This window comes from Aphelocoma coerulescens, chromosome 3 (assembly GCF_041296385.1).
Source record: "Aphelocoma coerulescens isolate FSJ_1873_10779 chromosome 3, UR_Acoe_1.0, whole genome shotgun sequence".
Taxonomy (NCBI): Eukaryota; Metazoa; Chordata; class Aves; order Passeriformes; family Corvidae; genus Aphelocoma; species Aphelocoma coerulescens.
Window position 1 is genome coordinate 39,301,359 of NC_091016.1, and position 27,557 is coordinate 39,328,915.

Consider the following 27,557-nt stretch of genomic DNA (forward strand, 5'->3'; position numbering starts at 1 on the left):
ACCTGTCATCTGATATTTTTTTCTGGTTTTGATATGAAAAGGAGCCTGTAGTTATTCATTGATTGGAGTTCATGCACCTTTGCTGCTAATCTAGTCAACAGATGATTAGCAAATTGACTTTTTTTCCCCATTTTGAAGGACTGAAGTGTGTGTGTTGTGCTCTCCTTTCATCTCCTATGTCAAATGATCCAGCCATGAAAACAACAGCTGAGTTTCAAAGTACTCTGGTTTAAAGATCTGTGCACATGGACCTCTTTGTTGAAGAGTCACTGTTGTACCAAAAGCATTCGAAGTATAAAAAGGGGAAAAAAAGCAGAAGAAGCAGCACCAGTGGGGACTTTGGAAATGAGCTGATCTTGAATTCAAGGGAGGGAGGGTGAAACCCTTGGGACCATTCAAACAAAGTCCATTTGCCTGCACAAGTTATTAGCAGCAGATGGTGGGGACATCGCCTGTTGGACTTTGCTCCCGGTGCTGGCAAGCTGCAGCATGGCTGTGGAAGGCATTTTTCCTGTCTGAGTGGGGATATGCAGCTTCAGTGTCTCCTGCATGCTGTGACAGAGAGGCAAAAAAAGGAGAGCAGAAGTGTGAGTTGCATTGCCATCTGAGCTGGCCTTGGCTCTCTGGTGAGGTGGCTATGCAGAGGCTGCTAGGGATGGGCACAGTGAAAGCTGAGAACAAAAGGCCAGAGGGTCTGCAGTCTTTCTGGGTGCCTGTAGCTGTTCATTGCTCTTCAGAGGGTGGTGGGTGCATGGAGCAGCTGGAGATTGGCTCAGGGGACTGGAAACCTGGCGGGAGTTTGCATAAAGGAGACAAATAATCAAACCTACCAAGGAGCCTGGTGCTTGCCTGTCCTGCAGTATTCACCTGTTCCTACAGCACATGGGTCGGATAAACAAGTGTCTGTGCTGCCCATGTCCATTTGAGTTCCTCTCTTTGTAGCCCTTTTTTCTCTGACTAGATTGTTTCATGTTTGGGTATTTTACAAGTAGACAAACAAATCATTCTGTTAGTGTCTGTATCTTCTAGAATAGAGGATGATTTCTCCCCCAGGCCGCTTGCCTCATCTGTGTTTTCCCCTAAAATGCTCAGGAGATTTAAGTAGCAACCAGACAAGAAATTTGCAGTATTTTGAGCACTCAGCTTGGCAGGATCTCCTCACCCAAGTGTGGCTCTGTGTCTCATTGGGTTTTGCACCAAGACTTAGAGATACAGCTCAGACTCTGTAGCTGGCATAGGGGGAAGTGGGTCGGGAGAGATGATAAAGTCTCTTTAGGGCCATTATGAGACAGGCATGCTTTTTTCATTTCCCAGCCGAAGCTGGAATCTTCCAGGACAGTGTTGCTGAGGTGCAGGCTCTGATTGCCACTGTATCTGGAGCCCCTAAAGGTTTGAAGACAAGCTACTTCATATTGCTGGCATTGAGTTGTCTATAGAAATTCCACTCAGGCATAAAAGTTAGGCAGTAATGTAGAGTTTGTGCCACCACAATGCTCTGCGTGTGTAACATCTGTCACTTGATTCTCACCACAAAGTTGCTGATCAGTTTTTCTCTGCTCCTTAGCACTCTGCAGTTAGGTGGACCTATGTAAGACTATTTTGGGAATATCTAGGAAAGCTAATGAGCTGCTGCAGGCAGTGGAGTTGGGGATTGAAGTGATCAGTGATGATCTGGTAACTGATACTCTAGTAAAGTACATGATCCAGCTTTGGTTTTAAGTTGAACGATGGTCTCTGGAGCAGGTGTTGCAGTCGCTGGGGAGTGTACCTGCTATTCATGACATCTCACATGATTTTGTTGCTGGCATTTTTCTAAAAGAAAAAAAATTATAGAGGTGCTTCAAGGAAGTGACATTGATTAAGCAAAAAGTTATTTTAAGACTGTGGAAATCATCTGGCTGAGCTTTGCAAAAAGAAACTCTGTTTCTGGAGATGCAATCAGACAGAGATGTAAAGACACAGTCTTGGTCTCCTCCAAGTGAAAAAAATTCCCATGCTATTTCAAGTAGCAAAGTTTCGTGTTCTGTGATTACTTTCCACAACCCTGTCATTTCTCTGTGCACTTCTCATTGAAAATTGTATTTTTTTCTTCTTGCTCAAGGGTAACTGTGAAGTGTTGTGTGGGGTCAGACATGGTTCTTTGCATATCTTGTGAGTGGCTGTGTTTCTTTTGTGGGTGAATGAATGTTTGTGTTTTAATCATGATCAGTGTACAAACACCAAAGGACTCAGAGACATTTTGCTACTGAAATATGATGTGTTCCCTGCTGCAAATTTAGTCCAGGTGTACAGTAAGCAGATTTTTTTTTTTTTTTTTTTTAGCATATGAGGTTTGGGCTGCAGTGAAAACACCGGGGCATGAGAGCAAAAGAACCTCAGTGGAGATCTGTCTTGTTTGGGGTTGTAACCCTTAGTGTCAGCAGGCAGGGAGGGCTTCCTGATGTCTTTTACTTTAGGACAGTACTGTGGTAGCACAGAACTGCCCAGGCAGCACATGATGTTGGAAGAGTCAACAGAAGGAGTTTGGGTGAGACAGAAGTCTAAGGAGTGGGAGGAGACCCAGGACCATGGATACGCTTTGATCCTCAGCTGTCCCTGGGCCTTCTGCATTGCCTCTCTCTGTGCTAGGGGACCAGCCTGGCCTTGTGTTAAAGCAGGAGTTTAATCAGACTGAACTGTACCAAGCACCTTCCATGGGGGAAATTCCCTGCAGGGACTGGGCTCCTTTTGCTGTTGCACTGGGCAAAGAGGCTGTGAGGGGCTGAGGTGAGGAGGAGGAGGCCCCTGAACAAGCAGCCAGGGAATGTGTTTGGAAAGTGGTGGTAGCATTTGGTTTGGAAAATAGGCTCCCCTGGGCAGGCTGCACAAAGACATCCAACACCTGAGCTTGGTTACACCTGCCCACTGCCACCTCCTCTCCCTCTGCTCTTGTGCTGGTCTTAACTGCTGACTGATGGGTATGGCTGTATTTTCTTCAGCCATTAATACAATATTGATCCACAGCCCTGCTGACAGTGTTAATGGACACTGATTGTGTATTATTATTTCCATAATTGTCCTCAAGCTGGAGTGAATTCTCCTTTTCAAATGGCCCATTGACATCATGCCCTGCATTGTGGGCTAGATCTGGTCTGGTTAATTTTTTTTGTCTAAAGTTTCAGCAAAGGCTGTGGTTTTCATCCCTAGTGGAGCAATCAATGAGACCAGCTGAGCAGTGCTGGAGCACACATCAAGGCAGTTTCCATCCCCTCCCAGAGCAGGGTGTTTTGTTTGGCTGTCAGGATGCTGCCCCTGCAGACCCTTCCCGTCATACCAGACCTTCCTTGCTGCTGACGACTGTTGCTAGCTCGTCTCTTCCCTTTATGCGTGCACTGGCTTTCCCTTGTGCTCTGCTGGGGGGCCATGACCCCTTCCTCATGGGTCTCCATGTTGGTGTGCCCCTGCTCGCCGAGCAGGTCTGTGCATTGCATGAACAGACGGGATAAAACGCTGACTCCAGCAGTGACTTCGAGGCCTGAGCTGCCCCTTGGGTGTTCTGCCGTGCGTGGTCTGCAACTCACAGCGCTGCAGGGCAGTTCCTGGAGAGGCAGTCACTGACAGTGTCTCTTCAGCAAGAAATGCCACGTGGATTTCCTGAGTGAAATGCTTATTCAACCCCACCATGGTCCGTACATACCATGTGTTTTCCCATTTCTGGGAACTCCCTTCCAGATGCAAGTTACCTGCCACTTGCTCAGGAGCGGAAGGGTGAGGAAAGGGGACAGAAAGGTTCTTAAGAGGTTTAAGCAGCAGATTAGCAGCTGATGTCCTCCTTTTTGTTCAAGTGTAACTATGCAGTGTGAGTCTGGGGAGCCTGTGAACCAGAATGGGAAGGACCTTGGCTTCTTTGCCTAGGGTATGTATAGAAGAGGCTGAATTACATCTGCACCAGCTGCATGGAAGATCATTGCTTGCCTTGCAAAGCAGGGGGGTAGATTCAGGCTGAGGAAGAGGAAAGCTCTAGGTACAGCTTTCCTCTCTCCCCATCCTGGAGGAGGAAGGTAGCAGAGGTGGGTGGATTCAGTGCCCCTGTGCGTTCAGCAGCAGGTACTGGCCCAGCAGCTTTGGAGATAAATGTTCTTCATCCTTGAGCCATCAGCAGGACATGCAGATGGCAGGGGTAGTGGTGGGACAGAGTCAAACAGTGATGGCTGCTGTTAGGGTGCTGGGAAGGCAGCAGGGAAGTGCAGTAGGTGCTGAGCTGCAAAATGGGGGAGCAGCTGCCCCTGTGGGTGCTGACAGTGACTGAGGGAGTGTCAGTGCAGTATCTGTCATTCACCACCCTCTCTGTGAAGGAGCTCTCATCGCTGTCATTTTACTGATGGGATCTGAGCTTCGAGAAGATGAATGGCTAGACCTGTGAAGCAAATACAGATGACTCAGTCCTCTCCAAAAGACCGTTTCTCTCTCCTTTTCTACATTTCCATGTTGTTAGCAACCTCTAAGCACCAAGAGTCTCGTAAACTTTCCAGGTTGTGGTAATAACAACGTTGTATGGTACACTGCACTGGGAATAAAGTTATTTTATCCACTTCAATTTCCTTTTGTTTTAATGTGTAAATATATCAAGCGAAAGCATAGTAGGAAATCTTGATGCAGAGGCCAAATGCATTAGAGTCCAGCAGTTTTCTGAGGAAGGGCCTAATGCTGCAGGTTCATACTTGGAGTTCTTTCCCTTCTAAAGCATCTGACATTTAATATTTGGCTGGCCTAGTTTCTCTGGAGGACTTTGTATTGAGAGCCTTCCCTAAGTAGATCTCTTACCTGACAGCGGAATAAAAGTGATGATACATCTGTCCTTCAAAATTCTGGCAAAAATGGGAGGGGAACAATCTGTCCCTTCTTCCCCCATATAGGCCATCAGAGATCTTCCTTGGACCTCTGTTTTGGGGTTTGCTGGCCTGAGGTGAGGGATTCTGCCCCAGAAGGACTCAACAGGGGAGATTGTCTCTGTACAAGGGTTGTTCTGTGTGGAGCACTGCTGAAAATGGCTGGGGTTACTCTTTCATCTCCAGCCCTTCTTTTCCTTCCTGAGAGCCTTCTGTGAAACTGTTACTCTGACAGGCATGTTCCTGCCGTCCTGTTGTGCTGGCAGTGTGCAAACTGTCTACATGCTGAAATCCTCCAAGAGACCTGGGATGATGTCAAACATTAATGTATTCTTTCTGTTCAAGCACATTAAAAGTGCAATTAATCCTCACAGTTTCTCTGCCCATCTGTAATACAGCACGAGGTGACTTCCCCAACCTTTTTGTGCTGTGGCAGGCTTAGCTTGGAACAGAGACCTTCCCAAGTCTCATCTTGTGATTTAATGCAGTCCCCAGTCCCCAAAGAACTGGGTTCATTCATTGCTCAGCCTCCACCTAGTAATGTCAAGTTGTAACCAAACCAGAGGCAGTGTCTCAGGCTCCTGTGCCATCTACCTGAGTGCTTTTCTTTCCAAGACAATGCCAAGCTTTCTGAGTTTCCTTCTGAGAGATCTGGTTCAAGTGGGGTTTAAGACATGAGAAACGGTGGCTGTTCTGCTGTGTAGCTGGTGCTGTTATTGCCAGAGAGCTGTTACAGCTTAAGCAGTGGGGATTCCCTCAAAGTGATGTCCCTTTCCAATGATTTAGCTGAAAGGTGTTAGTGATGGTGACACAAGCAAGTTCAGACACCTGTGAACAAAGCTTGCTTGTAAGTTTCATTACAGCTCAGTGTATTCAGGGAGAATTTGGGAGAAGAGGACAAAATTATGACCCAGGGTTTTATCCCCAGAGCTGTCCTTTTGTTGTAGTCTAGTGCCATATAAGGATTAGTTTAAATAATGTTTCTCTCAAAGTTACACCAGCGAATTACCCCAAGGTATTTTGGCACCAGAATAGTTGCAGAAAAGCCTTCTAATCCTATACCACTCTACCTAATGATTTTGCTGTGGAAGTTACCCATGTGGAAATGCCTCTGGACAAGCGGTAAAACAGGGTTACACAACACAGGTGAAATAATGAAAGTGGAATAGACAAAGGGAAGAGTGAAAGTTTCAGTGCTTACTTTGTATACCATATGGGGTACAGCAGTGCAACTTAAGAGCAACATTTAACTGGGAGCTCGAGCTGCAGATAAATATTCCAATTCTCCGTGGGGTGTCTGGAAATTAGTTTTTATAGCAAGGTCATGTTTGCAAAGGGAGAATAGAGCCACCAGCTGGCAAAGGCAGCCCAGAGACTGTGAAGAGAGGTTACCAGAGCTTTGCTGCTTCAGGGTGCCAGGACCCTGCTGAAATGCAGGCAGGACAGTTTGGAGATTGGAGGAATGTGGCATAGGATGGAAAGGGGCAGAGTTTCTCTTTTAGTCAGCAGAGATTGATCAGCATCATAGCCTGTGTCTCAGCCCTGTAAGCAGTGCTCTGCAGTATACATGGGGCTAAAGGTGTCATGGCAGATCTGCAGGAAAGTGATCTGAGGGCTGAAACAGCACAAGAGGCTGTCATTTGGATTAAGGTATATTAGCAAAGGTTATGTAGACTTCTGAATCCCTCCTCTGCAACTGTTGGCTTGACAAGCATTCGTGATGTCTTTTCCTGATAAATCATTATTTTAATTAATGTATTTAGTCCATGCATGTATGTGTGTACAAACACACAGATGTGTGTAAGCATATATACAGGTTTGTGCTTTCTCCTGGGTTCAACAAGACTCTCTGCCATCCAGGCAGGGGAAGGTCACTCATCTGCTCAGTTGTATCAATGAAGTCTTAACAGTCAGTTTTGGCATTCCATGATGCCCAAGCAATGGCAGGAATCTTGAGAGGCCTGCAGAAGGGGAAGACAGGAGAGGCTGGGGAATTTGTCCATGTTTGTGCCATCATATTATTCAAATAGACATGTTGCTTCTGTTTGTCAACAGTTTGGACAGTAATAATGATTTTAACGAAGTGCCACCATGCTGGAAAGACAGATGAGATGGAAAACGAGAGAGTAGCTTGCTGTATGTGCAGTGCTGCTGCCTGGGTGTTGGGTGACCATGGCAGGCTGTAAAGCCCCAGCAGCAAGAGCAGAGCCCTGTGTCCACTCCCATGTCCCTACTGCTTGGTCAGTGCATTGTGGTGACACAAGTACATAAAGGCTGATCTCAAAGGCAGATCTTCTCCACTGCCCCAGCCCGGTCTGTCCAACCGTCTGTACTGCTGGTGGATTGAACGAGATAAAATCCAAGCACTTCTCTTGACCAGGTGATTTGGTCTACAGCATTTTGGTCATGCCAAAAGAATGAAAATAATTTTTTAAAAGGTAGTCTTTGAAGCTCAGCTAACCTTGAGGAAAAAGTGGGTGCTTGGTTCAGCTTTAACAGGTTGTGCAAAATTTATTCTTGCCTAGGAAGGCTCTCTAAGGCTCATTGCTTTAAAGCCTTTGATCATTTCCTCACTGGTTTGTTCATTTTTGTTATATTCCACTAATGGGAGCTAGAGCCAGAGTCACCTGAAAGCATTCTAGAAAGCTGGTTAAGTATCCCACGGGACTGTCAGTGAGACACCAACTCTTAGACACATTTGTGGGTTTCTCTGTTTCTTGAAGTGCAACTGGATTTTCCCCCTCAAACAGGCTCAGGCATCCTGTTGGGCTGCACAGTCACCTTCAATGCACCTCAGCCACTTCTCTGATCACACAAACGCTTTGGAGTAGGGAGCCAAAGGCTGTTTGCACAGAACTTCAGAGCTGAGGCATTTTTCTTTATAAAATCTTGTTCTACTAGACCTTGTCTCTTCCTGCTTGTCATCAGGGCTGCAGTGGGGATATAGGTGCTGTTTGGTGGTGTGGCATTTTATAACTTTGTTTTGAGAACTTTCTTTCTGTGTACTTTTTCACCCATTTTCCTGGCTGGACTGGCAGTAATTGGTCTCCATTTGCAGCTGTAGGTGGAGAATCCCTGCAGATTATGGGGTCCTCTGGTCCTGCAGAGACTGTTTCCTCTGGCTCAGGGCTGAGACAGGCTGCTATTTAATATGGGAAAGACTTGTTTTTCCTGCAGTGTGTGCTATGCTTGTTCTAGGGATGTGTGCTAACAGCTGTACAGAGCTTCAGGGCCCTTTCTGACTCTGCTCAGTAGTTATCCCAGCCCCCTGCAAGGTAAATCATAGTAATCAGGCTTATTTTAGACAGCCATAGAGCAGTTGTGATTTGACCAAGTCCCTGCTATAGCTGCTTGCACATACTCCTCTCTAGGAGAGATGACAGCAGGAAATTTTTAGTCCTCAACCCGTGCAGGAGGGTCCACCCCAAAAAAGCTCCATATTCTGCTTTTCAGTATCTAGAGCTGCTCATCCCAACAGGACCAAAGGTTTTAAAATAGTAGTTGATATCAGACACCCAGGAAATGGGAAAAATTGCTTAATAATATATCTCCTGAGACCTCTGTGACTCATTGCCAGAACTGCCTGGCTCTTCCTCTCTGTAGCTTAAGAGGTGGGAGAAGCCACCCTGGGCAGTGGGCATAAGGAGATGGAGTACTGGCCCTTTCCCTCTTTACCTCTTCTTTCCTCTCCACAGCTCCTGCTCAGGCCCAAATCATCCATGCTGGGCAAGCGTGCGTGGTGAAGGAAGACAACATCAGTGAACGCGTTTACACAATTCGGGAGGGGGACACGCTGGTCCTGCAGTGTCTGGTCACAGGACACCCCCGGCCACAGGTAAGCCTTCAGTCTTGCCAGTCACCCCTGCTCCCCACAGCACTTGTTTGTAGTCTGCACATAGAGGAGAACTGTGGGCAGTGGGGTGTCCAGCTTTCTCCTACATGTTGGACTCGGGCAGGGATGCCCCATTTTGCAAGCACTTAGCTTGTTAAGCTGTGAAGCATTTAAGCTCACTTTCATGGAAAACAGTCCACAAAGCTTTGCAGAAGCTTACAAAGACCTTTTACTTGTCTTTAGTATGTGAAGTCCCTCCAAAAACTGAAAGTCCAAACAGAAATCATTATACAATGCACCCTCAAATCTTTAACCCCCTTAGTACAAAGTAGGAACAGCCTAGAAAAGGCTTCCCCCATGTGCTTGCCTTAAGAGCTGGTTCTTCATGGTCCATCAGTCTCTCAAGCTTCTCTGGATGTACAGCCAAGGGCACACTGCTCAGGGGAGTTTGGGAAGTTGTTGGTAATGCCCTTCACTGAGCCCCGTGCAGAGCCTGCTGGTCATTGCTTTGTGGCCACTGAGCAGAGGCAGATTCAGACTTGCAGCACTGGACACATCCATGCTGCAGTCAAAGACATGGTCCAGTGGGGAGGTACAAAGCTGAGTTTGGCTAATGGTTGCAGTCCTTACTTGGAGTGCCCAGAGGCTTCCACGGCCTCAAGTCCGTGCAGCCACCTCAGCACCCTTCAGATACTCAAGCTGGGCAGTTCAGTGTTAGAGTGGATGTGTTGTAGAGGTACTGGACCAGAGCATGGGTCTGCCAGCTCTGAGACAGAGCGTGGTAGGAACAGCAGCTGGAGCACACTGCGAGGCTGGATGTGCCAGAATACACTCAAGGGAGCCACATATAATATGTGTCTTGGCCCCCTTCCTCAGTCCTGCCGAAGGTATTTGTGGAGAGAAGCCATGAATCTGCTTATGCCAGTTAGTGTCTCTGTGGACTTGCTTGTGAGGAGCTACCTGGCGAAGAGGTGATGACAAAGGCGAAGATTTGAAATGGTTTTCCCATCAAAAGAATATCCTGGAAACAATAAAAAGAAAATTACCTGAGCCAAGTCAGCAAAAACAACCAGCCTAGGCTTGTGACAGTGATGGACAAATGATACCTGTGTGCATCAGAAATGGGGAATTTGGTAGCAGTGGCCCTGCCTAAGGTTGTTGAATGTGTGGAAAGGTCCTGGCAGGTTGTAGGGATTTGAGCCTGAGTAGCTAGAGAGATTTCTGGAGCAGAGCCTGTTGCAGACAGCGGGCTAGTGGGCAGCACTCTGGCTTGCCATTGCCCAGATCTCCACGGGGGACATCAGAGCCTGGAACCAGGCATGACCAGGGAGACTGGAACCTGCACATATAAAATGTGGCATGCATCCTATTTCTGCCCTCCCTCCTAATGGATTGATTTCTTCTCCAGCTAAGCTCTTATCCTAACCTTTGTTTAATCTTCTCTTTCCCTTTCTATCAGCCAGTCATTAAAGCATGAAAATGTGGCCAAAATACTAAAATGAGATTGTGATTTAAAAGATTAAAGAGCTGGCTGAAGTGTCCTTCAAAACAGGAGACTCCAAGAATCTTGGGGCCCTCAGACAATTTCATCAGCCTACAAAGGCTGAATAAATCCATGGTCAATAGCTCTGAAAATCTGCTCAGCCTGGTGCTCTGGGAATGAGATGTAGGCACCCCTGCTCCTTCTAGAGCATCAGCACCAATCAGGTGAAGGCAGTGAGCTTTAGGCAAAGTCTGGCAGAGCGGTCAAGGTATTTGCTTCATCTTATCTATGGCCAATGCTGAATGAAAGTCTCTTTTTTTATGCTGGCTGATCTCAGTCCCAAAATCTAGATTGTCACCAGAGTAGGAGGCTGGCGGTCAGCAGCCTTTAGAAGGGGGGTTGCAGACATAGAAAACCAATGGGCTGAGAAAAGTTGTCTCTCTCTTTCATTGTCTGGAGTGCAAAAAACAGGGGGGAGGCTTGTACTGCCACTGCAAGGGCTGTACCTCATTGCAGACATAAGAGTAACCCTCCAGTCTTCGGGATTGCTGCCTTCTTGCCACCATTCACTATGAAATATCATGCAGCTCTGTTGCTCCTGCAAGCCAGGATCTTAAGACATGTAACATAAGGACAAAGAGATGAAAAGATGGCTTGAAATCTGAAGGGATTTTTTTTATTTTCTTTTTCTGTATCTTTAGAAACAGAGGAAAAGCTTGTGTACTGCAAAAGGATGACTTACAAAAACAAAATACACAGGGGTTCCCAGTGGGAAAGGGGCAAGAGTCAGATAGCAACTGCATTTTTTCACTCATGGAAAAGCAAAAAGCAGAAATAGCCTTGCTGTCCAGAAAAAGATGAGTGTGGACTGCAGTAAAAGCTCTGTAGCTGTGAGCTGATGTCTGCTGTAGCATCATGGCCTACCAGCCACATGGGGTCTCAAGGCTGAATGCTGAAAGTCCTGTGCAGATAGTGGAGTAAAACTGAGCAAGCTGCTAGGTTTACAGAATCAGAGCAGGAGTGGTAAACATGCAGTGTGTGTCTGCATGAAGTGAGGGGTTTTCCTGGGCTCTTGGACATGGGGATTGGTGATGGACCAGAATCAGCACCTGGCCTACTGAGACATACTGAGATCAATAGTTGAGCTTTGCTAAGTCTAGTGGTGCTGTAGGACCTCTATGGAAGTAGCTAGGGAGGAGGGGGAAGAGCAACAAAGGGAGCTCTGCTGAATCTTGGGATCTCTATTTTGTGTCCCTGATTTCATGTCTCTTTCTTCTCCGGCAGGTGAGATGGACCAAAACTGCTGGCAGCGCGTCGGACAAATTCCAAGAGACGTCAGTGCTTAACGAGACCCTTCGGATTGAGAAGATCCAAAGGCTGCAGGGGGGCCGCTATTACTGTAAAGCAGAAAATGGGGTTGGGGTCCCTGCCATCAAGTCCATTCGAGTAGATGTGCAGTGTAAGTCGTTTAGTGGCAACCCAGACCTTCCCACAGTTCTACTGCATGTCTCTGCCTTGCTGCGGGGCCAGCAGGGAGCTGCATTGCCCTAGGACCACGTGCACCTGACTCGGGAGCAGAGGGACTGGTGTGGTCTCCCCAGTGGTCTTTTTTGCCTAGGAGATTAGATCCATCCCTGATGAGCATAGCTCTGCTGTCCTTGTGAGTCATTCCTATCTAGGTGCTGTGGTGTCTGTCACTGACAGGGTTCCCTAGCACTTGTCTGGGATGTAGCATTGTGGGTGGCTTCTGCTTTCTTTGTCTTCATTTTGAAGCTGACAGTGCTTGAAGCAAGCAATGTTTCTTGAAGTTGGTAGTGTCCCAGATGCTGGGGGCATTCGTGAAACCAGTGTCCTGCTCCCAGCATTGCTACTTCTGTAGCATGGTGGAAACAGAGCCAAAAATTCTGGAATGCAGCTGAGGAGGCTGAGCTGTGATAGGGTGAACGTGAAGGTGACTCAACATTTCCCTGGTTGGTCATAGTGCCCATCCTTCTTGAGTCCTGGACATGCTGCTAGTGGCTTTCCACCTTGGGCTTCAAGTTCTGAGGGTTTCTCTTAATGGTTTTTTTTTGGATTAAATGTTCATTCTTGGGCTGCTGTGGTCAAAAGGGAGGGAATTAAACTTATGCCATAAGTCCCCTATGGCAAAAATTCAAGATTTAATATCTAGGCAACTTGTGAAGAGATTTGCTCTCTTGGAGAAGATTACCATTATATTGTCCTTGACTATGCACTATTCCAATTTTCTCCAGGCCAACTAAAAAAATACCTCTCCTCACTCATATTATCTGAGAAGGCAAGAGGTTGATGCTAAAAAGATGTAAGGTATGATAAAGCAGCTGAATCTGTCCCTTAACCTGTCATGAGCTGTTCTTATGTTCCCTCTAGCAAGAAGGTCCTTCCTTCTGAGCTGAGGGGCACTGTGGTTATCTGTGAGTGGAACAACCTCCAGGCTTCAAAACCCCAGTACATACCTGGAGTCTGGGCAGACCTTCTTGCTGACAGCAGCTGCTGCCTGACTGCTTCCTTTTAGTCCTGCTGTCCAGCCCAGCTGTGGTGTGACTCTTGTAAAATGTGCCACAGACTTGGGCATCCTTAGCTTTTGGCAGGTTCACGATTCACAGTCATATTGTATGGCTGGGTGTAGCTCCCATCTCTGTTCCTTCCTTGCCCTACCCTTTATTGGAGTAGTGTAGTGTGGGCACCTTCCTACCTAGGCTGTGGAAATGGATTGCTTCAACAGCAGCCACTGTGGATAGGATGAGTGTTTTGTTCATTGGCATTGTGTCACTTTGTTTAGAGAAGTTCTGGCACCCACCCTAGATCTGCTTGGCTTCTCTGCCCGTTTCTTCTCCTACATGTAGTGGAGGCATATAACTCTCCATTGGAAAGGATACTTGCCTTTGTCAAGCCTCAGTGTGACACCTTGCCAGGGCCTGTGTGCCTAGGAACAGGAATGTGCCATGAATCTCTTCGTGCCCTGAGGGTGCTCCCGTGGTGCAGGCTGGAGCTAGAGTGATGTAGTGTCCTGTGGTCCCTCATGCAGCTCTGACCTGTAGAACTATGGGGCTAATGGGGTGGCCAAGGGCTTTCTCATACTAACATCTACTCTGCAGATGGACTTGGTACTGCACCTCTGTTCTGCTCACTTGGTTTTTGGGGAGGAGAGACTATTTTCTGCTAGTATTTGCAGTAGGTACAAGGGAACACATGGGAAAAGCCACAGTTTTTGTTGAACGCTCACCCAGGCAACCTTCAGCTGAATGAACCAGAATTTGAAAACAAATCTGTTCTTTTCCTGCATCCCATTTTGTAGTTAGAGGTAAGTAATCACCCTCATGTGTACCTTGGTGTCCTTGACAGCTGCTGCTAGTCCTCAGTCATACTTCTGCTATTCAGCAGTGAGGTTGTGCAGAGAGCATCGTTGGTGCCAAGAGGATATTAAACTGGAAACACTAACCCAGGTAGCATGATATTCCTTTGCCCCAAGTGGGCATCAGTGAGGCTTTAAAGTATTGGTTAGATACTGGCAGAGAGGCAGCTGCTGTTCGAAGTATTTCCATGTGGGAGAGAGAGAAAGTAAAGAAAAGAAAAGAATGAATGGTTACAAGCTTTTATTGTGCGTGAAACATCCCACGTGATCATCTCCATGGGCAGCCTTGGGCCAAATTTATCATTTGAGCAGCTCACTGACATCAGTGGCGTTACTTGTACATCAAGGACATACATACTGTCGTAGGTCTTATTTTAGCTTTTCTCAGGAGGGCTAGACCTAGAGCTGACTGCTACAAAAGAAGGCTGAAGGATTCAGCCTTCAGGAGGAAAGTTTTAGCAACCAAAAAGAAGTTGTTGTTTTCTGTGTGGGGAGTAGTTGGGAGCCAGGAGACTGGAATGGTGAGCTTCTTCTTCAGTTAGTAAGGGAAGTGTTTTACCTGCTGAGAAACAGTCTCAGAAGGATGGTAGCTACAGAGTCACTCATGAGAACACATAAAGGAGGGTTAAGGACAAAGAAGGAGGAAAAGAGGAGAGGCTATGCTCAGCATCCTGGTCCAAAAGAATTTGTTCAGTCACCCTATGGCCACATGAAGACAGCACTGTATGGAGAGAAGCCTTTTTTTTCCATCTGCATGTTTTTCTTCAGCTGTGAGTGTTTTTTTGGTTGGTGGAGGTTTTTTTCTGGGATGTTTTTTGTGTCTTGTCATTATTCCACTAATGGCTCTACTCATATCTCTGAGATATGGTCAAGCAGACAAATTTCAGGTCCCATTACAATTGCTGTCTGCTGAGCGTACAACTCATTAAAAGAGGCAAATCCACAAGTTGACACTTGTGATTCAGCAGAGAGCATATGTTGTTTGGATGACGTTAGCAGAAACTCATCCCTGCTTCCCTCTTCCTTACTGGAAGTCAGATCTCCAAACTTAGAAATCTGTAAAAGAAAATATTGTGAAAACTAGGTGGTATGGGAGGGCAGGAGATGATGAGCACATTGGCATGTGCAGAGGGCCATGCTGGCAGCACAAGAGGATACTTGGTACAAGTACCTCAGTTTCCTTGCAGCTGAAGATGGGGTCATAACGTTCCTGAAAATACAGAATCCTTTAACTTGAGCTCAAAAGGTGCCTTGTAAGACATACTTAAAGACACAGGGACTGATTTCGGTTTTAGAGGGACAATTCTTGTTGTCTTGGTTTGAAAGACAGGTTTCTGCCAAGGAAGGCAGGAGCCTCCCTTGAAACGAAAAACTCAACCCCCTTCCCACCGAATTCTACAATTTTGAAATCAAGGGGCTTTTAGGCAAAGATGTGGGAAATAGGAATAACAGTTCTTTACTATTATATATCTATATGTGTATAACCAGTCAAACAAACAACAATAACTATGACAGTAACAGCAAACACAAACCCAGTCCCAGCCTTCTCGGCTGTCAGGCCCTTTCCCCTCGGGTGCAGTTCCGCTCGCAGCCGGCAGGGGCGCTGGCGGCTCCCGGTGAGCAGGGCAGGTGCGATGGTTCCCCCGCGGCTGCAGGGGGCGCTCCGGAGTGAGCTCGGGGAGCACGCGGCACCGGTGCCCTGGGATCCTGGGAAGGGATGGGACAAAGGCTTCACAAACCCCTGGGCAGCCGATCCCGGTGTCCGGCCGGACCCTCGGGAGTGGCAGGCTGGAACGGCAGGCTGGAACGGCAGGGGCGAGCACAAATCCCGGGTGGCAGACGAGATGGATCAAACTCCGGAACTGCAGTGGGAACCCCTGGAGGTCTGGGCAGGCAGGGCGTGCAGGGCTACAGAGTAGTGAAGGCTCAAAGCAATGGCGGGGGCAGGGTGGCCGCAGCCCGGCTCCCAGTGGGGCAGGGAAAGGCGGGCTTGGGATCCCGGGGTTTCTCCCTGAGGCACCCAAGCAGATGGTGAAAAGGTTCCTCTATAAGTAAGGTGGGGTGTTAGGGTCCCGGTGCAACAGCCGCTCCAGTGAGCAAGCTCCACTCACGGTAGAAGGAAGGCAGCCAAAAAGCAGAAGCCTGCAGTGCTGACGAATTCCGTCCACCAGGATGACAGCCTCTCTCTCTATCCTAACTCTGAGAACAACCGCCCACACATTCAGGTGAAAGAGAGTATCCCCGTTGGACCCCTCCCTCTATGGCCAGGTCTTTTGTTTCTCCCAAGCACCCAGCAATTTTTTGCCCCGGCAAAATATATAGAAAAATTCCTCAAGAGAAGAAAGAAAACAGAAGGGGAACTCCCAAAACCCCAACACTGGTCAAAAGGGATCTTTACATTTAACCTCAGTCTCAAAGTGGTTCTGTGAGGAGAAAGATCCACTGCCTCTGAGGTTTCCCCCATGCTACGGTGATGTTGAAAATTCATACCTGCTGCAACTTCTGAGAAAATCATCCCTTATTAGCAGGTGGGCAACTGTAGAGGGGCAGTATGCTCTGTGCGGATGGAGAAAATCCTCTCCCTGCAGGGCTATTGCTTCTGTCCTTGCAAGTGTAGCCACTGATAACCATTGGTTCAGTCATGGTGGCTACGTGTCTGGTGCAGGTACAATAAGGGAATTGAAAGGAGCATCTTTTGTAAGGGGAGAAAACAAAAGAATCTGATCAGTTTAGGGAGGGGTAATGGAGCTGCAGTGAGTAGAAGTTGCTGAAGAAGGACAGTCAATACAGACTTTGAAGAAAATACACAGAGGATATTTAATAGGAAAAGAGAGAAATTATACATACCTATTACAGTGTTTTGCATCTCATCTTCCCATGACTCCCCAAGAGATTTGCTCTGTCTAGATGACTTTCCAACTCAGCTCCTTGATCTTGTCCTGATTTTTCACTTTCATTCTTTGTCTTGAAGGTTTGTCATGTCGTTTGTATGGACATCTCACAGCGATGGGCTTAGCCCCATGATTTCAGGAGGGATTTGGGAACCAGAAAATGGAGAAATTATGACGGAACAGAGCTTCCTGGGATTCTTCTGAACTCTCACTGAAGTAGAGAGTAGTGATTTTCTGGAGGGGGGGTGCCATTGAGGAATGTGAGGCACCCCACTGCTCTGAGACACATGGCAGGCAGGTGTTTTTTTGGGGGACTGCATAGGGATCAGCAAACCAGAGACTGTTTTCTATTCTCTGAAGGTTTATGTGGTGAGCGGGAGAATTCTGGCTTCTCCTGTCTGTTCCCTTTAGATACTGGTTGTATTACCTGCCCTGAGATCAACTCTTAAATCAGCAGTTGTCATCAGCCAAACGTGTGGGATCTTTCCCTCTCCTCAGTGGTACCTGGAGCATCATCTGCTCTGCAGGCTGTACATGCAGACCAAGCTTTGCTAACAATGGCTGCGACCCTCCTTACCTCCCTTCCAGATCTAGATGAGCCTGTTCTCACCGTTCACCAGACCATCAGTGACGTACGTGGCAGCTTCTACCAGGAGAAGACCGTCTTCCTCCGCTGCACGGTCAACTCCAACCCACCAGCTCGCTTCATCTGGAAACGGGGAGCAGAGACACTTTCTCACAGTCAGGACAATGGTGTGGACATCTATGAACCCCTTTACACACAGGTGAAAATAAGCAAACCTCTGCTAACTCGTGTTGAGTGTCTTGCTGATGCAGGGCACTGTAATGGATGGTGTTTCCTTCCCTGCACGGATTATGATGCTGGGGAGAGGGTGCAGGCCGCTGCAAGGAGCACTGCCTCCAGAAGGGCCAGTAGACCTTCCTTCTGCATGCAAATTCACAGGGTACAAGAGGAGTTGAGCAGTAGGAGGGAGTGTGACAGCCTAGGAGGACCTTTCCCTTTTTGTCACTGTCCCTGAGAGCAATGACACTGCTCCCCTAATGAGGTTATGCAGCTGTTGGATGGCTGAGACTAAAATCCAAGCAAACAATCCCAAGATTGGATTTCCTCTATCTCCCATCACTAATTTTTTTTCTTAATTGAGTGCCCAGGCTCTGTATATCAGTGAAGGGCTTCCTGTTTGGCAGCAGTGTGAGCAAATGGCAGGCATTGCTGTGGGATCCACGAGTTTTTCTTAATGGCCACAAATAATGGGGAGCCCAACTGCCTGGGCACTTTGTGACTGTTGTCCTGTGACAAGGTGTCCACATAATTTCTCCTTCTTCTGCTTGCCTGTGTTGGACTTGCCCTGCACAACCAGATTTCCCCTCTACACACCACTTTCTTCACAGTAATTAGCCTGCCAATGCAATGGGAGATGGAAGGGAACTTTTCTTTTGCCAGGGCACTCTGGGCATGTTACCCTAAGCTGAGCTCAGGATCTGAATGTCCTTTAGATGCTAATCAGCCCCAGTACTTCCAGCAAGGCTGCTAGGGAACACATGGCAACGATGGGTGGGAAGGGAGGGCTGAAGGGGCAGCTCCCCAGGGCACCTGTTTCATCCCAAGCACATTCCTGCATTCCCAAAGCTGGGCCCAGAGCACATTCTGGCTGGATTTGATTTCTGAGCAATGCCCCAGGCCACCTTTAAGTTAATGTAGTCATGTTCATGTTTTATTGAAACACACTGCCTCTGTAGGTCATGGAAATGGGCATCCAAATGGAAATGTTCAGGCGGATGAGGAGGGAGGAGAGAGCTGCAGGTTAGTGGCAGATTTGCAGAAACGCTGTAGGTCAGCGCTGCTGTTTGGCCCTGAAGACAGCTTTGTCTGTGTGCTATGTGCCTCCCAACTAGGACATCCCTGGCCTTAGAGGAAGCCACTATGGGTACTTCCAGTTTTCACTAGGCTCAGTGTAATTAACAGGAGACATTGCTTAAAGAGAGGATGTCTTAGGACTTGGGTTATTTTCTCTAGCTAAATAAGGCGTCTCGCAAAAATTTACCGTGTTGCAGCATTAATGTTTAAATGACCCAGCATGCTGCAGCTCCTGTCAGGCAATGCTCCCAATATGATGGGTCATTCCCAGCTCTGAAAGAGGGTGTTGGAACTGCTGTGCTCAGACAGGCATGCCCTTGCAGTCCTTTCCTTAACACCAGCATAAGCCTGTAAGTTTGGGTTGGTGAGAGTTGAAGTTAACAAAAGCACACCTCTGCAACACTGTTGGAAGGGGAAAATCTTTCTGGAATGTTTAACCAAGTACCCGTCGCTGGAGTTCGAAGTGTTGTCTTAGAGATGAACCTCTATCAGTGTCAGGTTTGAATAAGCTTTTACTTTAAAAATGAGGTGAAGACTTCACTGTTCAAGCTTTTAAAAACTTATTTGCACTGAAGGTTTATACACATATACCCAAATTTACTAATCAATACACAGGATACATGTGACCTTGTAAGTAAGTAGATGACATGCATATCGTAAATGCCATAATTTGTGTGGCATAGCAACAATTATCGGGGCAGGACTTTCCTGGGGTTATTGGTGTCCTAGGTTTTATCATTCTAATACACTCACTTCTCATCCTTGTTCTCTGCATATTATCACTCCTGAGCTCATTGTCCAGTCCTTTGAGGTTGTCCTCAGGAGGATTTGCCATGCTGACACCTCCTCACACTTGCAGGCAGCTATGGAATGGTTTCTCCAAAAGAGATTCAGACAAACACAAGGAGAACAACAGCAACAAGCCATCAGTGGAAGACATATGGGTTGCAGAGTGTGCAAACCATAGGATGCAGCTCAGAGCTTGCTGCATTCCATAAATAAAAATCTACAGAACATGTCTATCGTTAATGTAACAACTTGATTCTGTTTCTATAACAAGCCAGTAACTAATGGAGTGCAGGCAGTGATGTTATTTGTTACCTTAGAATGAGAAAAGTCTGTCAAAGTCTCTGCAGTCACTCTGGATTTACATCAGCATAAATGAGACTAGAATCTGGAGAAGAGGGATCAGAAAGTTTTGAAAGTTCTCTGAATATTTCTCTGAATTTTTTTTCCTCCTGTACTGCAGATTTCTACAGCATAACTGTTGAACTTGTCATATTAAGCCAGTATTAATGCCTCAATCTGCTCTGATTTGCTTTGGTTTGGCAATGTTGAGTCCCAAGTGACTTCCCTTGGGATCCTACCTCCATCTCAGAGTTAGATCTCAGGGTCTGTTCTGGGCTGGTTAAGATTTGTCATGTTCTACAAGATGTTTCTGGCAATAGTTGATGAGAAATTATGCCCAGACCTGTTTGGTAGTGCTTTCAGGTTGTGTCAGTCAGTTGCTGGGTGTTTTGAGAAACCCTGAAGGTGAAAAGACCATTGCAAACATTTTGTGTCTCCTTTATATAGAGCTGGGGGGACTTGAAATCTGCACAGTTCCCTAAAGTTTTTCGTGGGAGCTGCTGGTAATCTGTAAACTTTGGGCTTGGAATGATGACCTCTGCTTTGTACACCTGTGTCTTTTTTCACCCCTATTTTCCCCAAATCCCAGGGTGAAACCAAAGTCCTGAAGCTGAAGAACCTTCGACCTCAGGATTATGCCAGCTACACGTGCCAGGTGTCTGTCCGCAATGTCTGCAGTATCCCTGACAAATCCATCACCTTCCAGCTCACAAACACCACAGGTGAGAGGGGACATGAAGGGTCCCTGCAGCACTCTGACCCTTCACCTGCTCAACAACCATTACTCCTCCAGGAGGATAATGCAGCGCTCTGCCCAGGGCCTGCAGCACCTCAACCTCATTTACATGGCTGCTGGGACTACAGATCCTTCACACAGAAGTCTTGTGGCCAGGGCTGCTCTAGTTTCTTGTAGCACTGCATATAGCCACTGCCTTGGCCAGGCCTGCCACGAGATCATTAAAACAGACTATGTGTAGGTGTTGAGGCACTATGTAGCTTCTAATTCATACCCGATTTTATTTATTTATAATTCTAAGTGACTTTAAAAATAGATTTGATACAGTCTAGAGCAGGGCAGTGCTGCAGGAGTTCCTACAAATAATTCATCCATGTGTGACTCCAGCCTGATTTGCCAGGCTGTGCTCTAAGCACCTCCCAGGCAATGGGCTCCTCTGGTGTTTGTTGAAGGCACACTTCTCCAGTGCCTTCCCAATAAATAAATTTTACACTCATATTCATACTGGCAGTGTCTGAGAGCACTTCCTGTTGTGAGCATATTCAGTTTGGTGCTGCTTGCTTGAGTTGCAATAAGTGAATGATAACTGAGTGTCATGTCTCAAATACTGGCAAGGACTTGATTGCAACCTGACCATTAAGAAAAACCTAAACCAAAACCACACAATAAAAAATCCTCACCTGCAAAGCCCCCATGTGTGTTGAATATTTGCAAATAATAAGTAAATGTCAGGAAATTGCTTCCAGCCCTGGGGTATTCCATAATCAGAGAGAAAGGCATTGTAGTTGTTTGAATTATTCACCTCTCTAATGTAACACAAAGCAGTTTGCATCCCTTGTGTCATCTTTGTGCAGTGGAAACAGAACTTTTTTTGATGTTGTTAACTGTTGACGGGATACTGTTGAAACTGTTTAAATTATGTTTATTGATCTGACTTGAGTTCCAAGGTGCTGAACAATAGTTGCCTTATTTTATGTAGGAAGAAGCAAAATAATGAGTTTAAGAAAGTGAATTATAGCTAATGTCAGAAAAAAGTATTCTCTTTGTAGTAAGATCTTTGAACATGTCTTGAACAACTCACCCTATTAGCTGAATTTCTCTCAGGATGAGAGTGTAGCAAATGTTGAAATATTCCCTTTAAAAACTTATCTTCTGTTCATGATGAAGAAAGGGATATTATACAGCTCTTCTTCCCTCTGTGCCTTTACCTTTGAAGAGTTGGAAAATCAAATTTCTCTTCATGTCCACTCCCCCTGCCAGCCCAAGCACAGGGAAACTACTCTTCATTTCAATCCAGCCCCTTTACTAAGTGAATGGGGAAAATGTATTTTCAGGTTGTACCCGGTGAGAAGTCAGCAATATGGTTTAATTTACACCAGCTTCTTAAGCACATCTGTCTAGGGGTGTTTTTTTTCCTGTTTTTTTAATTATAGATGCATATTTATACCTAGTTACAGTGGAGCCTGCCCCTACAAGTTCAAAGGGGCCATGGAAAATGTGTTCTTAGCAAATTGTATTAAAAGTTGGCAGTGAAAATGAAACTGGCATTGCAGTGTGAGCAGGGTTCGTGTTAAATAGCATGACTATATTTAACATGAAATATTATATGGGTTACTTGCCCTGTAGGTAGCATTGTGCACAGATGAGGAAATATTTAAATGATTTTTTTTAATTCTCTCATTTTTTGCCTAGGTCGTTTCTGTTCCCCTTGCACTTATGCTTTCACAGCTTCCCTGGGCTTGGCTGTGCCCAGAATCCTGAGCAGCTTTGCTCAGGATGCCTTTGCCTTTGCAACTGAGAGGGCCCAAAGGGTGCTGAAATGCTTGGAAATTTCTCTCTCATAAATATTTATAGTTCCAAGCACTACAGACCTTGAGGTGTATTGGTGGGTCAGATCAGGTCAGGCCAGGGTAATCTCCTCAGCTCGTTTGCTGTTCCTCAGCTGGCTCCTCAGCGTCCTTTGGGCAGATCGTAGTCTCCAGTAAGGAGATGGACTTCTCCCAAGCTCTATTCAGCAGCTTGGTCCTTGCAGCAGGGAATGGGTTCTTTGTCTTCCACCTTAGTGGGAAGAAGATGCCCCTGTTCCTCCTCTGTTCTGCTGCTGTTGCCTGGCTCCAGAGCAGCAGGTTGGGTGCACAGAGCCACACAACCAGCTCAGAACCGGGCTGCCATCACCAGCTCCAACAGGGTCAGCCTGACTTCTCCCCTTTCCTCAATTTCTGCAAAATTAAGCAGCCCAGCTGGTTAATTCCCCTGCAGTTTTACTGCAGCAAATTGGACTTCAAAGGGAATTGAAAGCGATTCTTTGTTTTTAATGGTCCCCTCGCTGCTCGGCAGACTCCGCCAGCAGGTTTTCTGAGCCAAGAACAAAAGGAATTGCCACAGGTTACAAATAAATGAGAATCATCTCCTGCATAACAATGTCTGCAGTCTGTTAACCTCTGTCTGCTGACAGGAGTGGGAGTGGGGAGTGGTAGCCCACACAGGCTGCCACAGCCAAGGCTCCATTTTGGGGCATGTCATGGGAGCTTGCTGCCTGGAGCTGTGCAGGTGGCAGATTTGCAGTTCTCCTGCCTCCTTCATGCCTGCACACACAGCGTGCCCTGATGCAGTGCTTCAGGCATGCTGACCAGCATGTCACCTTTTTAACATGTTGCCTTGCCCAGAGCTGGGCAAGATGAGTGTGGCTCAGATATGTGCACATCCAGCCCTAAATCTGCAAGAGCCCTAAATCTTAACCAGAGCCTGCAGGACCTCTGGTTTGTACTCTCCAACTCTGACACCTTCTCTCTGGACATAGGCTGGTCTCAGGCTTTCTCTGTCTCTGACAGGGATGGATGGAGATTCCCAGGCAAGATGCTGCATCTGCCAGTTTGTCTGTGCACTGTGAACCTGAGACCAGTTCAATGTCTGAGGGCAGAAACAGCTATTTGGTGTCAGCTACACCGAGTTAGTGACAGGAATGTGTCCTGCCAACCATGGTGAGTTGAGCTGTTGTGTTTCTAGGCTTCATAGTATCTCAATGAAACCTCCTGGAGCTTGGTGAGGATGTACAAATCCTTCCTTTGCCAGTTAATATGCATTAACCCTCCCTTGCACACTATTTACAAGACTCCTGCAAAGAGACCTGCCAAAGTTTCTTTGACTGCAAGCTGTGGCCTTTCCAAAATTCAAGGGCCTCAAAATGGCCAGTGCAGGTAGCAGAAGAGCCACCTTCTTCCTTAGGCATAGCTGGCCACCTCTGACACAAATAGCATGTGCAGTGGCCAGGGAGGACATTATATTCAGTTCATCAAAGCAATATCCCAGCACGGCAGTAGTTGTGCTACTAAATTATGGCACTGGTGCTGAGGAGAGAAGAGTCCTCTTTGCCTTGTTTGTATGGGCTGTAATTCAGAGATCCAACACAAATCCAGCGCAGCTCATTAACACAGGGTCCAGGGAGAGAAGAGGCAGAAATAATGATGCTGTTAAATCAGGCTTCATGAATATGGAACAATGTCTTATTTTGCATTATTATGGCTGTTACTTAAAACATACTCCCTGCTTTTGTGCTGGGGACTGCTACTTTCTCAGCTCTGCCTGGATAGAGCCAGTGATAGTGCTCATAGAGGCTTTGAAAGACTCTTCATGGAATGAAGCAGAGAATACAAAGGGAAGGATTTTGGATCGGTTCCTGGAGGGGGCTGTAGTGAGAAGGGTGCAGAAATAAAATGAAAACAAAAATGGGTACCCGGGCATTCAAAGGAGAGATTGTCTAGATACTTTGAATCAGTCTCAGCTCAACTGAATGTGAAGGAGAATCCCTGTGATTGTGATAGCCCCCAGGTGTACAGAAAAGTGTATTAGACACCTGAGGACGTGAAGGAGATTAAGAGCAGGTTCAGAGCTGCCGTTCATGGTCTGTTAAGGTGCAGACAGGTCCTGGACTGCCATATCAGTCTCCGAGCTGCAAGGACTATGTGTTTGGCAAAGCCTTTGCCTCTCAAAGATGTCTAGTTGGGTGTGAAAGATAGAGAGGCATGTCATGGGATAGCTGAGGATAGCTTTTTTGAATGACAGACCTTCCCTAAAGCTTGGTTCTTGGGATGGAAACTCCGAATGAGAGGAGTGGTTTTGCCCCACCTGTCCTTGAGCACAAGCAGTGGTTGGGTTCAAGCAGGCTTCTCTGAGCCTATCCTTTTTCCTTCACCTCTCCATCAAGGCTGCAAAGGCTTCCATTGCTGTTATGCCTGGCTGCATTTGCTTGTGTCAGGAGTCAAGAAACTTCAGGCCTTGGGTTTTTCACTGCCAAATGTTGCCTGTTTGCCACCTCTATATGTGCAGAGTGGGTTTATCAGGCTTTTCTTCTGACCTGCATCCTAAGCCATAGAGCACCTGCACTGAGCACTGATAAAATGTCATAGCTACTTTGTGCCCCAGTCCTAAGCACTGGTGGAGTGTTTTCTGGGGTGGTGTGAGGTCCTTCCTGCTCTGTTTCCAAGCCATAAAAGAGCAGAGTGTTCTCACTCAAAGACATGGTAATGATCATGCTTTAGATTCACAAACACCTCATATTTGTAATCAATTCATAGATCCTGCCAGCTGTCCCAACTCAAACCAGCCATCACCAAGAACAAATCATAAAAAGTATGAAGCTGTGCACAGGCAAGTGGATGGGTCTTTTTCAAGCTCTGAAGTGTCCTTCTGTGTGCTTTTCCAGCCCCACCTGCTCTGAAGCTGTCTGTCAATGAGACACTGGTGGTCAACCCTGGTGACAACATCACCATGCAGTGCTCTCTGATGGGTGGTGACCCACAGCCAGAAGTGCTTTGGTCCCACTCTCCTGGCCCAATGCCTCCCAATAGCCTTGTGCAAGGAGGCAACCTCACCATCTGGAGGATCCGCGTGGAGGACTCAGGCTACTACAATTGCACGGCCATCAACAATGTGGGGAACCCGGCAAAGAAGATTGTGAACCTGCTGGTGCGCTGTAAGTTGCCGTTTTTCTCAGAGCATGTGTTTTCAGGGGGCAGGGGAACTGCATTCCTCCTGGCTGTTCTTGTACAGCTGAGGGCGAATGTGATATTTAGTAGTAATTAATATTCTGGAGAAGTGCCTGTGCAAGTTTCTCTGCTCCCAGCTGTGCAAGCACTGCTTGCAGCTTCATCCTGGACTGTAGCCTTATCCTGAACTGGATGATCCCAGACTGCCAGATGTGAGCCCCTTGGGACATTTTGTGGGAACATAAGTGGGAGAGGTCTTTGGGCAGATTTTGCATGGAAGTGTTGCCTTCCTGAGGAGCAAAGAACAGTTTTCCTGTCCTCTGCAAGATACTTTGCTATCCCTAACCAGTTTTGCACTTCTGTTCATCTCAGCCATGAAGAATGCCACGTTCCAAATCACCCCTGATGTGATCAAAGAGAGTGAGACCATCCAGTTAGGCCAGGACTTGAAGCTCTCATGCCATGTGGATGCTGTTCCCCAGGAGAAGGTTGTCTATTCCTGGTACAAGAATGGGAAACCAGCCAGGTTCTCAGACCGGTTGCTCATCACCCGCAATGACCCCGAGCTCCCACCCGTAACCTGCAGCTTGGAGATTATTGACCTGAGATTCAGTGACTATGGCACCTACCTGTGCGTGGCTACCTTCCAGGGAGCACCCATTCCTGACCTCAGTGTGGAGGTGAACATCTCCTCAGAGACAGGTGAGCCTCTCTCTGACAGGTGGGGAGCCCAGAGGAGTGTTGCCATCACTGGCTGCCCCACAGCCCCATGCCTCTGGCTTTTTTTAAAAACCTCACATGCATGTCTTGAACGCCAGTGGAGAAAGGTCTTACATCCTCAGGCAAGCACTTGGCTGAGACTGGAGATGGGTAGTAGTTACAGCTTCTCAGTCAGATGTGCTATGTAACCAAGCAGATCTTCCTTTATATTTTCTCCCTATGAGAAGTCCGAAGTGCACTCCTGTCAAAGCTACAGAGACAGCTTTACAGTGTGATTGTTCAAACAAACCTCCACGCTGTGAAGGAAGGAAGAAGGGGTGGTATTTCAGCAAATTTCAAGTGTCTCTTTGCTTAGAAGGGAGTAAAAGAGAAAGGAAGCTACTGTTTCTTCTCTTTGGCATTCCTTATGAGGAATTTACCTTTCTTCAGAGTTGTGTCCAGGATACTGGTGTCATCTGTCATGACAAATTCTGTGAAGGCATTTAATGTTTACTGGATTGCAAATGCAGTCTGTCTTGGGCACTCTTTGTAGGAGTACCAGTGTTATAAATGCCTCCCCCCTTAAAATCAGGGTTAAAGCTTCACCCCATGTCATGATGAGGGCAGGACCAATATGTCAGTATTTGTCAGTCACTCTGGGGACCAAAATATAGAGTCTCAGGGCTGTCTTTCTGTTTCTGGGGAGGTGGTGGGTCCAGCTGTGCTCTCCATTATATCCATGTCATTGTGCAGCCTTTCCAGGACCATGAGGGTGCAGCACAAAGAAGCACTGGGTTAGTAATCTGATGGAAGACTCCTCAGAGGAGTCAGCTGCCCACAGATTTTGACCTGTACCTTCACAGAAGGTTTCTTCTCAGTCCCTGGTTATGCTGGATCTACAGGCCAGGCTGATCTCACTCTTGATTCTGGATGATGCTCACTTCAGCTCCCCAGGAAAAAAAGTGCTGCAACTACTTTTGATGCCTTGGGAAGCCCTTGTCTCCCATTAGAAATACTGGGGCCAGCCTGCTCCCAATAGGATTGCTTCCAGTTCTTGTTGGCAACCTGGAGACTGAGCCCTGACTGCGCAGTGGATCCACTAAACATTGAAGAATGGTCCTTCCTTTCTGTGGGCAGCCATGGAAGGTAGGAGCTCTCCATGCCAGCCGACACCAACCCTGTCATACCAACAGGGAATAAAATCAGGGGAACTCCCCAATCCTGGTGCAAAACTGGCTCTCCCAAACTTGTGTGGCTGGTACCACCTGGAGCAATCCTTTTTGCCCAAGATCACTAGATGGCAGAGTGCAATTGTGTTTCAGACTGCAAGGGTAGGAGGCTGTGAAGGGCTGGGAGACCCTGGATGATCCCAAGAGGATTGGCAGTGTCTGTCAGTGCAGGTGTTGGTCCAAGCACCTGCCAGTTGCTGCCTTAAAGGAGGTATCTGCGGTGACAGGTTGCCTGTCTGGAGGAGAGTGAGTCCCATGTGCTTGTGTGTATGCTGCCAATGAGGAAGGGAAGGAGGGCAGCCTGGGGCATTTTGAAGCCTCTCTTTGTCACCCTGGGCCAGCAGGACCACTTTGTGCCCCAGGGAATGAAAACAGCCATCCCTGCTGGAGCAGCCCTGCATGCAGCAGCCATGGCTATCCAACATGCAGCATCCCCACAAACAGCAATGGGTCA

The 27,557-nt window shown here is 47.1% G+C and overlaps 1 protein-coding gene across 1 annotated transcript in view; it reads left to right on the forward strand.

The window, feature by feature from the left end:
• MDGA1 (MAM domain containing glycosylphosphatidylinositol anchor 1) overlaps positions 1-27,557 on the forward strand; it is a 139,719-nt gene that overhangs the window by 38,584 nt on the left and 73,578 nt on the right. The window contains exons 4-9 of the mRNA XM_069009841.1: positions 8,564-8,703; positions 11,468-11,642; positions 17,036-17,232; positions 20,044-20,176; positions 24,893-25,162; positions 25,548-25,877. Coding sequence (XP_068865942.1) covers positions 8,564-8,703; positions 11,468-11,642; positions 17,036-17,232; positions 20,044-20,176; positions 24,893-25,162; positions 25,548-25,877 — 1,245 coding nt within the window. The remainder of the gene's footprint in view (positions 1-8,563; positions 8,704-11,467; positions 11,643-17,035; positions 17,233-20,043; positions 20,177-24,892; positions 25,163-25,547; positions 25,878-27,557) is intronic.